At 34.1% G+C, this 16,953-nt stretch overlaps 1 protein-coding gene across 4 annotated transcripts in view; it reads left to right on the forward strand.

The window, feature by feature from the left end:
- The window catches only part of NTRK2 (neurotrophic receptor tyrosine kinase 2), a 400,497-nt gene that overhangs the window by 50,147 nt on the left and 333,397 nt on the right, over nt 1-16,953 (forward strand). For all 4 annotated transcript variants that reach the window (XM_074280190.1, XM_074280189.1, XM_074280191.1 and 1 more), the window contains exons 3-6: nt 1,531-1,605; nt 1,711-1,782; nt 8,548-8,616; nt 15,368-15,522. In XM_074280190.1, coding sequence (XP_074136291.1) covers nt 1,531-1,605; nt 1,711-1,782; nt 8,548-8,616; nt 15,368-15,522 — 371 coding nt within the window. The remainder of the gene's footprint in view (nt 1-1,530; nt 1,606-1,710; nt 1,783-8,547; nt 8,617-15,367; nt 15,523-16,953) is intronic.

Below are 16,953 nucleotides of genomic sequence, written 5' to 3' on the forward strand. Positions count from 1 at the left end.
ATTTTAAAAGTATTTTATTAAAGTTTTTTCAAAATATATACATGGATAATTTTTCAATTTTTACCCTTTCAAGACTTTGTGTTCCAATTTTTCCTCCCTTCTCCTCACCCCCTCCCCTAGATGGCAAGTAATCCAAAATGTGTTAAACATAGTAAAAATATGTTAAATCCAATATGTGTATACATATTTATACAATTATCTTGCTGCACAAGAAAAATTAGATCAAAAAGGAAAAAAAGAGAAAGAAAATAAAATGCAACTAAACAACAGAAAGAGTGAAAATACTATGTTGTGATCCACACTCAGTTCCCACAGTCCTCTCTGGATGTAGATGGCTCTCTTCATTACAAAATCATCAGAATTGGCCTGAATCATCTCATTGTTGAAAAGAGCCATGTCCATCAAAATTGATCAGATGATATCAATTTATTGGAATAACAATAATGATTTCTAAAAATAAGAATAACATTATAAAATTATCATAATTTGTTTTATAAATTCTCTGTATTTAAAAGTTAGAGTTGCAGTTCACCTTAATTTAGCAAAGCATTTATTAAGCTTTTATTATGTATTCAGGACTATGCTAGGCCCAGTGAGAACAGAAATAAAAATGACAACAGTGAATTTACATTCTCTCTCAATTAAGGTAAACAAATAAATAAATAAATAAATAAATGAGGCTAAAATAAATAAATTTAAACGGTGCATCCATTTGGTTACGTTGATGTGAGGTAAATATTTTATTAGGAAATAAGGAAAGGAATAAACGTTTAAATAGACCTATATGTACTAGGCAATGTACTAAAAGTTCCTTTACAAATATTATCTCATTTAAAGTATTCTTTTAACTATTGTGATAAGAATGAATGGGTAACTAGTCAGCTTTTGAAATATGACTGGTGATTATGTATATACATATAAATATGTATGCATGCATGCATGTGTCTGTATACATGAAATATATATGTTTATAATACAGACATAGAATGATATATTACCTGTATTCAATACATATATATTACATCTATATTACACAAATACATTTATGCATATATGTATTCAGTTTCTTATAACTTCTTGTACATTAAAAAAGTAATACAAACTGCCCTTGTTAAACCTGAGAAGTGATTTCAGAGATTTGAAAAAAACAACTTCCTGGTAATTGTGTTTCCTTGGAATTTTCTATGTGATCAATCAGATTCTTATTAATCAATTGTTCACATTATTTCTTTCCTAATTAAAACCATTTTCCAAACATAAGTTCCTTCTTCAGATAAATGTGATACACTTGAGTGGCAATGGTGGAGAGATAAAGATAAATCCCACACAGCTCCTACCTTCAGGGAAATTATAATCTAGCAATTTGGTGGTAGGGTTAGGCCAGAGTTCCTGTTCTGGAATATTTAAATGGAAAACTTGCTCTTTTTCTTCGTGCTTTCTTTTGGTTTGCAGCTAAAGAACTTTGAATGAGTCATTTGAAATGATAAAATGACTACTAATCTAGAAAATTTTCTTTGCATTTTGTTGCAGTTATATTGCAAAGCAGCCAAGGTTAGAGACCATCGTTGAAGATGACCTGGAAGGATATGTGGGGCTGAAAAATCTGTGAGTGTTCAAATTCCTAGCTTCTATCTCAGATTTTTTTGGTTTTGTTTTTTGTTGTAACTCATGCTCATTGAATACTAATATCTCCATAATTTGTTTCTGTAGAACGGTGGTGGAATCAGGACTAATAATGGTGGCTCATCAAGCATTTCTGAAAACCCCTAATCTGCAGTACATGTGAGTAAGAGCTAATGCTGTGGTTTTCAGGGAGATGATGGATATATCTCTTCTCTAGCCTCTGTTTTCCATGTATTTCTTCCAATCAAGACCTTTAAAAATTTTTTATTGAGGATGGGGGAAAGGAAGATTAGCATGGCTGTGATAATGACCTACAAACATCCGATCTTATTTCATTATATTTTGGAGTACATACTTAGAAGGGCATTAGAAGCAGCCTGTTTATTCTCCTTGAACTTCTGGGTCATTTCCATGTTGTACTGAGCTGAAGCCAATTGGCAGAGTCTCATGCAAAAGCTGTTTCCCAATAGAGACTCCTTGATTCTTTCTCCCTGGAATCTTTATATGTTCCTTGGAAGAAATCAGACTTCTTGCATTGTGGGAGAAATTGACTTGGAGCATTTCCTAACGCTAATGGTCTTCCCTCCGCACTGGGCTTTTCACAACTATCTTCATTTTCCTAGAACGACCTGTAGGACATTTATAAAAAAGGAGGGGAGAATCAATCAAGAAGGTCTGTGGGCTCATTAATAAGATAGAGTGCTTTGGGCAAGTCATGTTGATGTGTAGCTGACTGTTGTGAAATATTTATATTTCACATAATATTATTATTCTATAATATTTATTATAGAAAATGGAATAGAAACCCTATTAGCAGTGTGTTTACTGCCTTTTCCTGTTAAATGATGGTCTAGAGTCAGTAAGTTATGGTTTTCCCTGTGAAGTTTCCTCAGTAATTACAGAGATTCTCCCTTATGATCAGCCTAAAAATGTCTTTTCCCTTTGGAAAACTTATTATTACCACATCCTGGTTTTTATAGTAGCAGAAGTTGCTTTTAATGATACTTCTTGACTTCCTCATTTCCAATTTTTCCTATTGTTACCCATGTCAAATTATTTTTTGGAAGATGAATTAATTTAAGTTTATGCCATGGAGCCTCTTATTTTTATTTTGGTTTTCTTTTTTGCCCAGACCTGTGACTTTATTGGTGTAGATATTGATGTCAAACTCAAATAGAAATAGGGGTCACTAAACTATACATAAAGATCCTTGAGGGTTGCATATTGACTAAGAAATCTACATTTTGTTGTATTGTGTTTTATTTTGTTAAATATTTCCCAATTACATTTTAATATGTTTTGGGCCTACTCTGGAGTATTTGGAGACATGTGTTTGATAGTTCTGGTGTAGGAAGCTATTAAATGAGGATACTCTTTCTACTAATATCGATTAGCAAATGTTTTATAATTTATAGTTTTAGAGAGTTACCTGGGGTAGGAGAAATAAAGTCGAGTGCTCAGGGTCACATTGCTAATATTTATTAAAGGAAAATATTGAACCTAGAACTTTCTGATTCATATTTCAGCTTTAAATTATGTTTTAAGGAGTGATGCTTAACATGGAGTTATTAAACAAAGATTGAGGCTGAATCATTTGCAGAGTAATAATCTCTTTTAGATTACATTGGCCAAATGTTTTATAGGCGTTTGTTTTTGTATGGCAACATTGATTTTATAAAACCAAATATCACAACTTCATTCATATTTTGTAGGAGTCAGAGGAAATGATGTTTCTTTGAAAATGAAGTTTATAGCATTAATATATAAAATAGAAAGTAAATAGTAAGATAAGACCAAGGAACTTTATTAACACATTTCCTCTGAATACTTTTTGGCAGCTGCTGTGCCATCATTTGCCTGTACACATCTAATGTCTGCGTAGGCCTTGATAACATAAACAACAGATTAGCTGGATAGAAAGAAAAGTCAGAATGCTCTAATACAATCACTTAAGTGTAATTAATAGCCTCAATAGTTGGGTTCTGGAATTTTCATTACAACTGACCTTAGACCCAAATTACTCAACAGTGCCATTTAACTAGCTGTTTTGCCACACACATCACTTTTTCTAGAGTAGTGATTCATAAGCTGAGATCTATGGCTAACAGTAGTGGGCTTATTCATTCTGCTGACCGGTCAATCCACTTCATCTCACAGAAGCTGGAAGGGACCTTGAAGGTTATTGCACTTAAACTGCCTCTTTTTACATATAGGGAATATATTTGTTCTGGGACTCATTAATATATGAGGCTGAATTCAAGCTCTGGTCTTCTTGACTTTAAGCACATCTTCCTGATGTTTTGTTCTTTTGCTAAAATATTGTGATTATTAGTTCTATGCTATATTTTCCCTTGCAATATAAAACAGAATGATTAGAATAGTAGAATGTATAAAGGGGTCTTTATATGACTAAAATGAATCTAAAATTTTTTTCACAGCCCTTCAAAGAATTTGCATTTTAAAGTAGAAAATTTAATAAGGCAGACATGTATCAAATTTCTTAAAGGGTCAATATGGGGAGGAATTAATATTTTTAAAACAATCATGATTATTACTATTCTTAAAGATTTGATCTTCCTGTCTCATTCAGGCTTCAAGCACAATGGCCACTCATAGACCAGATGCTAATATTGATTGGTGTGGAAGTTTTAGCCTGATCTGTTTTTCTGACCTGAATCAATTTGTCTCTTCTCAGACAGTCTGGTGGTCCTTTATTCCCAGAGGTTCACTACACTTGTGATTTAGTGATGATATCTCATCAGCTTTAGTTCTATTATACCTCAGAATTCTCTAACTCAAAGTTACTTATTAGCTTCAGCCTCTCCTAGCAGTAGGGGTTACAGGTGTGTACCAACATGCCCAGCTAAGGAATTGAATTTACCACAAATTCACTGAATAAACTACAGATATTCTACTAATAATAGTATTTTTTTCCAATGATATAAGGAAGCAAGAAGCAAAATTGTAAAAACAAGAAAAAATAGTGGAAAACATCACATATGAACATGGTGCAAGATGTTTTTCATGGATAAAAACAACATTCAAAATGAAGCCCGTAAGTTTTGGAGAAAAGGAAGATCCACTTAAATTATGAGTGCATAGGTCTCAATCTTTCATTCAGATGGGAGAGTAAAACCAAATAAATGGGTCGGCTTCTTTAGAATAGTAGGTACCACTGAGGGCAGGGACCTTTTTTCTCTTTGTATATCTCCAATGTTTAGTGTTGTTGCTGTTTGTACTTTGTTCTCAAAAAGGATCAATGACATCAAGAGGCTGATTTCTTGACTTAAAAGTGAATTGGACTTAAGGGAGGCAGGGCTGGGCAAATCAATTAGCCCATGCTTTCCTCTAGTCATTAGAGTCAGTGGCAAGACATCTACCAGGACAATTGGAGATGTCTCCAGAGGATACCTTGGCTTTTGTTTTTTTGTCTGAAGCCTCAAAATTTAGTACAATTTTGTGACCTGGGAGGAGTCTAATAAATGCTTGCTCAATTGAATTGGCATCCTTGTGCCACAAATTATGCTGACATCACTGGAAAACTTCGTAAGGTGGTATAGGTTGGCACAGTGAGGGACAAATGTGTGGTTAAGAAACTTGAATATTTTAACAGAAATTGTTATTGGGATAGTCTCTTGACTGGGGATGCAGAAAGAACTAAAAAATCCAATAGACTTGTCCTCAAGGAGCTTACCATCTAAGGGGAGACAGAACATGCAAACAAATATATACAAAGCAAATTATATAAGGGGTAAATGGGAAATCATTAATGAAGGGAAAGCACTAGAAAGGCTTCCTGTAAAAGATGAGATTTTTGGCTGAGATGTGAACCGGGGAAGTCAGTAGGTGGAGTTGAGGAGGGATAGCATTCTAGAAATGGGGACAGCTAGAGAAAATGCCTGGAGCTACAAATATAAACTTAGGACATTTAAATCCAAATTATATCTTGGAGGAATACAAATTGGATTCTTCCCCCCACCTCCTTTTCTGCTCTCCTGTTTGGCATATCAAAGTAATTGGCCAGGGTATTTGTAGTTCATGCTTGCTTTCAGGATGGGAACACTACATGTAGATAACGATACATTCTTTAGGTCACTGGAATCCATGCCAGAACCCTAAACTCAGTATAATTTCAAGGGTTAGGAATAAAGCTAGTAATCTTGTTTTAGAGAGATCTTTTGGAAGGTGCTAATTAATTACCTCATTAGTGTGTAAGAAGTTGTTTTCTTTCTTTGTGTCTCTCTGTCTCTTGTCACTCTGTCTCCCTCCATCCCTTTCTTTGCATCTCTCTCGTTTCTGTGTTCCTTATCACCTTTCTCTTTTGCTTTTGGCCATAGTAATAAGTATAGTTCGTAAAAGTCATATTATACTTTGGCCCATGATATTAATCTGCATTGTGCTTTTGGCAACTCTATAGACGGAGCTGTTCTTATTACCTCTATTATCTAGTGGATTCTCAGCAGATAGGAAGAACTTTAAGGGGGAAAAAACCCAGCCTTTCTCTCATTCTCTTGCTTTTTAAACACCCTCTCCAGAAGTCTGTTTTTTATAGAGGAAAAAATTTTTTTAATGAAAAATAAAAAAGTTGTCTTTATGCTATAGTTAAAAAAAAAGCCAGAAAGGCTTTCCAAGTTCATTTGGTCAAAGGAAAGCAATTCTTAATTCCTTTTTTAAAAAAGAAATAAATAAAAGAAAATGAAAGAAAAGTTTTACATGAGTCTATTTTGCATTTTTTCCCATATGTGTGAATAATTTGCAAATAATTTGGAGAGAGAAAAATACAACCTCATAAGACAATGGTGTATTTGGTGTGGTATGAATAGTATTATTATAGAATTAAGTGAAAAATGGACACACTACCAAATTTTACCTGTGCATGAACTTAGCACAGTAAGCATCTTAACTTTTTATATATTCTTGTCTAATGAAATATTTAAGCTGCCATTTTCTTTTTGCTTCACCTGCAGAAGTGAACTGGATAGTTAATATCTTAATATTGGTAGACATTAGCCACCTATTAGCTTCTATGTTTTATTACTTTGTAAGAAATTCATTATTCAAACCACCATCATCTAGAGAGCAGTCTAATTTTATCCATAAAATACTAAGTCAGAATCAATGCCAATGGTGATATTTAGAGTGATGAAAGGCTACAGCTAAGATCTGTTCATAACTGGAAGAGATTGTTTTATGAGGCACAAGATCCAGTTACTTGTCCCTAGAAGCATTCAGGCAGAGACTGGATGCCCACTGGAGTTAGATACTATTGTCTTGTTTTAGTATGCATGAATAAGTTCTACTGAGTTAGACAAGTCTTCCCAAGTCTCTTCTCTAACAAGGAGAATAATTCTCCATAATTCACCAAATTTTTATCAGGAAAGATGCTAATATTCCAAGAGGTATCCAAGTATAAGAAGGAAAGATGGATGGTTAGATGGCATATGTAGTTATAGAGAGCTGGCCTTACAAAACCTGGCTTCAGGTCCTGACTCTCACACTGACTAGTGATTTATCTCTGGATAAATCAATACCCCAGACAACTTTCTAAGATGAAAAGTTACAAATATTTATGGTGTAATAGTTCAAACTGGTTTAATAGTCAGTTGTTAAATTATGGGTGGGTATGAGTGAATGCTCATATATTGGAAATCAGCAAATGCTACAAAATAGGAAATTATTTATTCTCTTTCCATTGTTGAGACTTGAGAAAGTGATAAAGTGTTAGTATTGCCTATTAATCCAGAGAAATGATTGTTGAATATTTACCAGCACACCACTGACATTCCTGTACAGTGGTTGAGTTCTTTGTACTTTTAAAGAACAGATCTGATCCTCTCTCCCCATCAAAAACAAAAACAAAACAAAAGCAACCTTCCAACTTTGGGACCTCTGGGCTATTTTAGTACAATGTGACTACTGATTTTTAAAATAAACATTATTTTCTTATATTTATTTCTCATATAGATGCCTAGAGCTCTAAAATTTGGACATGTTTTATGTAAATCAAAATTTCAAATTCACAAAGTAGATTAGCAGTCAAGGCTAATATTCTAGAAGTCATCCCTCTGCTTCCTATGCCTTAATCATAGGAAATAATATCTAATAAAATAAAATGACTTTTGAAGAGAATGTCTTCATGGCTTCAATTACTTGCTATTTATTATAAAAAAAACTCGACTAAATTTTGATTTGATAATAGATGAATACCATTAGGGTCCATTATCAAAAGAGTTTAGGAACAAATCTTGGGCTAGGGATGCACAGATTCACGAACTATTAGAGATGATCTGGGTTAGGCCTTTTTAACTTAAAAAAATTATTTGGGAAGGGGATTATGTGTGTATCATGGACTCCTTTGGCATAAGTTCCCTCATTTATAAAATGAAAAGATTTCTGAAGGTTTCTGAAGGTCCTTCCAGATCTCAATCTAAACTGCTATGATCCCTTTTTCCTTAGGGCATGTGCCAAATTTAAGTAGGAACTTGGAAAATTCTATGTACAGAAGGTACTAAGTACGTAAGTGTTAAATATAAGTGATGTTCCTAATTGTTGATATATTTAAATTTAGTTGAGAATTAACATTTTCTTTGGATTGTTCTTTTATTCTTTGAGGATCTTTGCAGACATTTACTAGATCATCTAAAAGATTCCTTTGTCTTTGTAGGGGTAAAAAGACTTTTGGTATAAAAGAAAAGTTAAGAGTAATCGGGAATGTCAATTTTCCCAAACTAGTGGGATTGGATTAAAAAAGGGGATGGGGATTTTATTTATGTTATTTGTAAATGAAATAAAGATGATATTTGAGACCAGGAAGTCATTTCAAACAGTTAAATAGAAAATTCTAAAATATATTGAGTTTGAAATTTTAACCCTAAAATGCATTTGTGTTTTAAATTCACGTTAAATTGTTTTGATTTCTTTCAGCAATTTTACCAAGAACAAATTGACAAGTTTGTCTAGGAAGCATTTCCGTCATCTCTTCTTGACTGAGCTGTAAGTAATAATGTGTTTTGGAGAAGCTTTTTACAAGGGAGAGCTACTTACATTTTTGTGGGGAGAAGGGAGGTGGTTTCATATAATTCTTGAACCACAAGGCAACTAAAAAATTAACATGAGGACACTGAGGACTTGAGGGCTAAGTGATTTCTTTCATATTGTTAAGCAAACCATAAAATAGACTACTAACCAATCTACTTAATTATGGGTAGGTCTTTAAGGATGTTAGGATCTCAGGCTCTTTATGACCTTCTCCCTTCTTGTAAGCAAATTTTATTTCCCTATACTTCCCCTCCATTATTCCTAAAGGTTAATTAAATGAAAAATTGATTAATGGCTCTTTTACCTGCATGGGTCTTGATACAAAGGTGTGTACCATGAGACCTGGCTGGGGAGCCCCACTTAATATTAAGCATCTATAGTGAATCCCAAAAAGATGCTAATGTCTTTTCTCAGAGCTTGAAACTCTGGGCATATTTGTCTAAAGAACTTTTACTCTATAGTATCTGGAGATTCAACTGGTTATTCTTGGTGCTTGGATGGTTTTTTGTGTATCTGATTGTTGGATGGGAACAATTGCTGTTGTCCTAGGGTAGCGATATTTTACCTTCTGTGTATTATGGAAGTTGAGTCTTTTCACAGATTCTGTTGGGTTATGATTTCTTTTGAGGATCAGAAAGATTTGCAACCTGGTTCAACAACTAAATAATGCCACCTGTAAATTGAATGCCAGAGATACAAGTTTGCTTGGAGGCAAGTCTATCTCCAGATTCATGTCTGAGATGATGATGCTCTGAGATCCTAGCCTCACCTACGAAAAGAGATTTGGGGTTGTTGTGGGATAGTAGTGAACAGAAAAACAATCAGATACTCTCCAAGTAAGAAAAAGCAAAAATCTCACAATCTCACGAGAAAGGACATTTCCCATCTGACAAGGTGTTTATCAGTAAAAGGAGTGCACAGTATAAACTGCAGAACACCAAATTAAATAAAACATAAGCCCCCTGTCCCAACTTTGATCTTTTCTCCCATTGTTGGGGGAATTCAGGCTTATATCCTAAATCTGGAAATCTATCCCAGAAACAAAAGAATACAAGTCAATAATAATAAACTCTTAACTTAAATTTCCCTACAGAACTGCTATACAAGCAGATATTTTTGGATAAGAGAATTCAAAGACATCATCTTTAAAAGAAATAACTTCATATGGCATTTGGGGGTCATAATCTCCTCATTCTTACAATATAAATGAATGATAAAGCATTTACTAGATATTTACTAAGTACTAGTCATTGTGCTAAATCATGGCTATACAATGATCACTAAATATCTGATTCCTGTCCTCAAGGATCTTCTATTCTGATGGGGGGGAGATAATGCATATAGGAAGAACCCAAGCAAGGGAGTTTTGTTCCAGAGAGGTGGAAAGAGGATTAGGACTCAGATCCATTATGGAGGGTGTTGATCCATATGGGAAGGAGGAGATAACTGGGGCACAAAGATAACCACCTATCCTTGATGGCTGGCTGGATAGGAAAAAAAAATTGAATTGTAGGCTGTTGGTCAGCCAGTAGACAACATAAGCTAAATGGACTAGCTTGAATATACATAATCACTAAACAACTTGAACAATCCCAGGGTGGAACTCCAAAAATCACTAGGTTAACTTCCCTAGAAACAAGAGCAGGGACTCAGGAGGACCTTGGGCATAGAAGTCTAAGTTTCAAGGCTTGTGTGGAGGGTTCTGGTTCAAGTGGAAAGGAACAGAATGGCACAGCAGACAGGTGGTCAGATGACCTTCATGGCTGATGGTTGGATCAGCTGGGAAGTTGAAGTAGAATCTGCCTTCCAAGATCAGCCAATAGATATACCAGAGTAAGTGAGGTAGTTTGCTGGCAAGCAGTCAACTGATTCCCCTTCCTTTCCTGCCCTGCATATCCTTAATATTGTTTTTCTCATATGCGAGTTATCAATGGTGACAAAACATAATTTGTTTCAGCCCATTGTGTGTTTTTGCATTGCTCTTTGGGGTTGTTCATAATTAATGTTCTTCTGAGATCACATTGTTCAAAAATTGTCCTTGAAAGACATTTCTGTGTCAGTCATCTCTTTTTATTCTGAAATTTATTTGTTTCCTCTTTCTCATGAAGAATTTTGACATCTAAATAAAAACTTAAGACTCCATAATGAGCTAACTCTTTAAACAACTTTTTTTCTTCTATGTAGGAATTGACAACTATATACTAAAGAGCACCTAATGTTTTATCTAGGCCACAATATATGGGAAATCTAGTCAAGGAAGACAAAAAAGAAAAATCTATAATCTTTTGGGCTTTTTTAGAATACTCAAGAATCATCTCAGCCTATTGATAATTCTTTGCTGGTGTTGAGGAAGATTGGATTATTTCCTTATTTGTGCCATTGAGTATATGAATGAGTTTTCTATATAAAATGAATCCTCTGTAAAATGTTAGTCAAACCATAGAAATATGGTATTGGCTAATGAGATAAAGTTTAAAGGACTCTCAGTTCTTTGAAAGAGATACAGGAAGCAAATACAAAGTATCATCATTATTACTTGTGGTGTACCCTAAAGATCAGAAGGATCATAAATTTATTAATGAGCTGGAAGGAATTGTAGAGACTATCTAGTCTAACCGTCTCATTTTTCAGATTAGGAAATTGAGACTCAAAAGGGTGAACTGACTTGCCCAATATCATATATTTAATAAGGAAAATGGCTTGCTTAATTGCTTTCAATCTTGTAAAACCTCTCACATGCAGTCTTTCATTTGATTTTTATAATGCTGCTATCAGGTAGATTTTTTTTTTACAGTTGAGGAAACAGGCTCAGAGAGCTTTCCTTAGGGTCACAGAACTAGGAAGAGGCTGATGTAGGATTTGAACACAGGTCATTGGAATCCATGTAGCCAGTATTCTTGCTCTAGTGTATATAAGATTGTCTTTTGAAAGGAAAGATGGGAGCATCCTCAAAGATCAAATAATTATTCCTAGTGTTTAGCTGTTTAAAACATTATATGATAGGTTGTGTTGAGTGTATAACCTTTCAGGCCACAATAGTGTTTTATTTACTCCTTTTACATTGCTACTGGGGGAAAAGGGAAGTAGCCAAGAAAAAAAAATAACAACACAAAACCACAAGAAAAATCTTTAACTGCTTATTTACAATCCTCAGTGGTCTATTTAAAATGAATCCCATTTATGGTAATGTGACTTTAAATGAGGCCATTTTAAACAGTTACTTTGGAGCTGTCTGACATTAACCACAGGGCTACAGATTTGGGTGGAGAATAGGGCTTGGCCTAAGACACTTCATTCACAACAGTGGCTTTTAGACTGGGTAATAAGAAGCTCAGAGCTCCCTAGAGGCATCCTCAGAGTTTTGCTTTGGTTTTTTCCTTTTCAAAAAAGAGTGATCCTGGTGGTGATATTTCATTTACATTTGCTAAATCCCCTCCTAGTCTCTCCAACAGTTTGATAACTATGGTCCCAATTCCTGGTATGAAGATTAATTCAATTCTATTTAACTACCATTGATATAATACTCTAAGTATAATGCATGGCACTTGGGCTTTAAGGATGCAAAGATTCAAATGTAACACCCCCTGATCTCAGGGAGCTAATTTTTTGATGCAGCCAATGTAGAAATCTCTTATCACATCAACTGAAGTTTTTAATTGTCACCTACTTGACAAAGCAATGGAAAGGATTCTTTTGCTTTATGATTATGTTTAAATTCTGGAGAAATAAAGGAAAAAATAGTGAGCACAATTGATGGGGTTAAGATAAGCTAGGGTAAAAATGCCCTGAAATGCTAGGTACATGGAGTGGGGGCTGAAATATGTAGTGAAAAAAAATTCCCCATCCCCAAAATTGTTCTGCTATTGAACTGCCTTTGGTAATTTCCTGAAAAAAATTTTTTTTAAGTTAAAATGTGACCTTTAATTGTAAAAACTATTTTCTGTAATTAAAGTCATTTCAACCTCCACAAACCATTTGATTCATATCTATCTATTGAAGTTTGATATAAACTTGATAGAGATTATATGTGAAACAGAACACAAAAAATATAAGTACCATTTTCATCTAATCATTAGGGTCAATCCCAAACTTCTTTGGGCCCTTGGAATTACCCCCAGTTAAGCATCAGTAGAGTTTTCAAACAATATCATTTGATTAGTATTCACTCTACTGAGATTTTCCCAAAATTTAATTGAGCCCCTTACTTTTCATTTATCCTCCTTCAGTTGTTTTGTTGTTCTTAAGTGTCTCCCATGATTTTCTCTGTTCACACTATCACTAATTGATCCCCCTTTATTCCTCACTCCTTTTTCTGAGAATATCTTCTGAATTCTTCTTCTCCCCCCCCCCCCCCCAGGCTCTGGTTAAGTGACTTGCCCAGGGTCACACAGCTAGGAAGTGTTGTGTCTGAGACCAGATTTGAACTTGGGTCCTCCTGAATTCAAGGCTGGTGCTCTATCCACTGCGCCACCTAGCTGCCCCCTGAATTCTTATAAATTGCTCTTCTGGCTTCTAGAAAATTGTCTTTGTTTCTCTTCCTTTCTGGTGACACTTTCTTTTCTTTCCTTCTTTCCTTCTTTCTTTCTTTCTTTCTTTCTTTCTTTCTTTCTTTCTTTCTTTCTTTCTTTCTTTCTTTCTTTCTTTCTTTCTTTCTTTCTTTCTTTCTTTCTTTCTTGCCTTCTTTCTTTCTTTCTTTCTTTCTTTCTTTCTTTCTTTCTTTCTTTCTTTCTTTCTTTCTTTTTTAATTTTTAATTTATTTATTTTTTATTTTATTTATTTATTTATTTTGCTGAGGCAATTGCGGTTAAGTGATTTGCTCAGGGTCACACAGCTAAGGGCTGTTAAGTGTCTGAAGCCAGATTTGAGCTCAGGTCCTCCTGAGTTCAGGGTGACACTTTCTATATCATTATGATGACTTTTTTTTTGCCATGCAGAGAGGTAACCGGTGGTGCAATGGTTAGAGTGCTGAATCTAAAGGCACTGAGTTTAAATCCTGCCTCAGATACTTCCTAGGTGGGTGTCCTTTAACCTCCTCTAAAAGAGGATAATAATAATGCCTACCTTTGAAGAATTGTGGTGAAGATCAAATAAAATGATATTTGTAAAAGCACTTAGCACTTGCTTAGGCACACAGTAAGAGCTGTATAAAGGCTTAATCTTTCCTCTTTTTTTTTGTGAATGTGGGTGCACCTTTGGAGAGGCTTTAGAAAAATTCTCATTTACAAATGAACTCTAGATATACAGTACTCCATTAACTGGCCCTATTCTATCACTCCAAATACATATTCTATAAATCTCCATTAGAAATCTTGTGACCTGGATTTGACTAAGTGTCCATAAGTCTGAATCCTGGCTCTTCTGCTTACCACCTGTGTGACTTTTGGTAAACCACTTAACCTCTCTATACCTCAATTTCCCAATCCAGAAAAATGAGGAGGTTGAGTTGTATAACTTTGAAAATCCCTTCCTGCTCTAAATCTCTGATCCAATGCATATTAGGTCATGGTTATCATTTCTTCCTAGAATTTCTTCTGATTTCTTTGTGTCAATCTTCCTCTTTCTTTAAAAGATTCATTTCAAGACTCATCTTCCTCAAAATAAACTTCCTTAATTAATTGTAACACCCCCCCCTTTGATTACTGACCCCCCTGGTCTGTAGTGCTTACAATCACTGTTGGTAATAAGAGAGAATTTAGAAACCACTTTGACCTCTCATTTTATAAAAGAGGAAACTGAATCACAGAATGGACTTTTCTATAGTCACATAGGTGGGGTAGTGACCAGGCTTGGATTAGAAGCATAGTTCCCCTTCCTTCTGTATAGATTATAACATTTGATCTATAACTTGATTTCTGTAAGTTGATTTTTTTACATACAGTTGATTTGTTTCCCCCTATAGCCAATCAACATTTACTAAATTTAAATAAACACTTATTAAAGTGTGCTTAGAACCAAGGTCATAAAAGAAACATATACAGTACCTGCTCTCGATTCTAATAGGACATGTATATTTGTAAAGTACTCTAGAAATACTTTACATACTTTGTTTAACTTTTTTATAGTAGGTAATTAATAAATATATATTGATTGACTGAATAAACTCTAGTGATTGCCTTCAATTTTTTTCCCATGCTACATTTTTCTCTAACTTCCTTACATGAGGGGATTGTGGGACTACATGTTTTGAAAAAGAGGCTAATTGGGCGATTAAACTTAGACTAACACTGTATAAATATAATGCAGGCTGCAAATTGTCACATTCCAAATTTAGCAATAGTCAACAGTCATATATGGTCACAGATACAACAGAAATGATTAAGTTAGTGAATCTTAATAAAGTTTCATAGTTTTCTCTTTGACTTTAGTTTCCACATGAGGTTTTTATTTTTATGTTGTTTACTATACTTTTTAGCAGGTTAAAAATGGGATAGATATTTTCACTATACATTATATGTTAATTTCCAACAAGATGGAATGCTTAACACATACTCATGTTTGATAATTATTGAGTATTATTTAAAATTTCCTCAATTTAGCTCTCTTTACTTATAATATCCAAACTTCTTTTATTTTATATAATTAATATATTGATTTCTAAAAATTACTGACAAGGAAAAACAATACATTTTAATAAAGCTTGCAATGTTCTTTGAATGCTGGTGCAACTGAAACAAAATTTGATATACTTTCCTCTCTTTTTTTAAAGAACTTTAGTGGGCAATCCATTGAAGTGCTCTTGTGACATCCTATGGATCAAGACATTCCAAGAGACTAAATCCAATTCAGAGACGCAAGATTTATACTGCACAAATGAAAACAAACAGAAGATTGCTCTGAAAGATCTGAAGATACCCAACTGCGGTAATTAAACTTTCTGTCCAATATTTGTTAAAGTTGCCTTTTGGGGGCAGCTAGGTGGCGCAGTGGATCTCAGACACTTAACTTCCTAGCTGTGTGACCCTGGGCAAGTCACTTAACCCCAGCCTCAGAAAAAAAAATAAATAAAGTTGCCTTTCATCTGGGCTGAGATGCTTTGGATATGAGAAGGAAGGAAAACAGATTTGATTACTGCAATTAAAAAAATGTACAGAGTGTGATATTAATGTCTTTAGGAAATTAGATGCCATATAGAGAAATCAGATGGCATCAACATAGCCAGGCATTTAATATGGACAAAAAAACAACATTGACGTTGGTATAAAGTCATGACAAAGGAACAGTAGGTGATGGAAGGAATAGCATGGGCAAAGACAATTTAATCCAGCCTGAGCACTCAGACTTCAGAACTGTTCTTCATGACTTATGACTGATTGATGGGATACTAGACCTACATAAACCACCTTTTGTAAGTGTCACTTTTTTCCCCACTTATCTGCCCTTAAATTTTCTATTCCAGACATTTAACTACCATTTAAGCAACCAGAAAAGAATGCTTTTCTCTTGTTTCTCTTTTTCCACATACAAATAATTTTGGATTTTAATATACGGTAATAATACATGCAGAATCTGAACACACAAGACATAAACACTCACATATGTGTCATTTTATTCTATCATTCTTGAAGAACAGATACTTATTGAGCATTATAGTATATTATATGGAAATCAGACTCTCCTTTCTTTAAAAACCTCTAAAGAAGGAGAAGAATTTGAAATTCAAAGTATTTCAGGGTATAGTTTAAAAAAATCCAACAATAGCATAATAAACTATATTTTTATTTTTTTATTAATTTTATAATTATAAAAAATTGACCGTACATATGCACGAGTAATTTTTTATAACATTATCCCTTGTATTCATTTTTCTAAATTTACTACTCCATTCCTATACTCCCTCCCCTAAATGACAGGCAATCCCATACATATTACATGGTTACAGTATAACCTAGACACAATATATGTGTGTAAATCCAATTTTCTTGTTTCCCATTAAGAATTGGATTCCGAAGGTATAATTAACCTGGGTAGAAAGACATATTTTCCCAATTTGTTACTTCCCTTCTAATCTTGTTTGCATTAGTTTTGTTTGTACAGAAACTTTTTAAAAGTTTGATGTATTCAAAATCTTCTATTTTGTGATCAATCATGATCTCTATTTCTCCTCTGGTCATAAATTCCTTCCTCCTCCACAGGTCTGAGAGGTAGACTATTTTCTGTTCCTCTAATCTATTTATGATCTCATTCTTTATGCCTACATCATGGACCCATTTTGATCTTATCTTGGTATATGGTGTTAAGTGTGGATCCATATCTAATTTCTGCCATATTAATTTCCAGTTTTTCCAGCAGTTT

This window comes from Sminthopsis crassicaudata, chromosome 1 (genome assembly GCF_048593235.1).
Source record: "Sminthopsis crassicaudata isolate SCR6 chromosome 1, ASM4859323v1, whole genome shotgun sequence".
Taxonomy (NCBI): domain Eukaryota; kingdom Metazoa; phylum Chordata; class Mammalia; order Dasyuromorphia; family Dasyuridae; genus Sminthopsis; species Sminthopsis crassicaudata.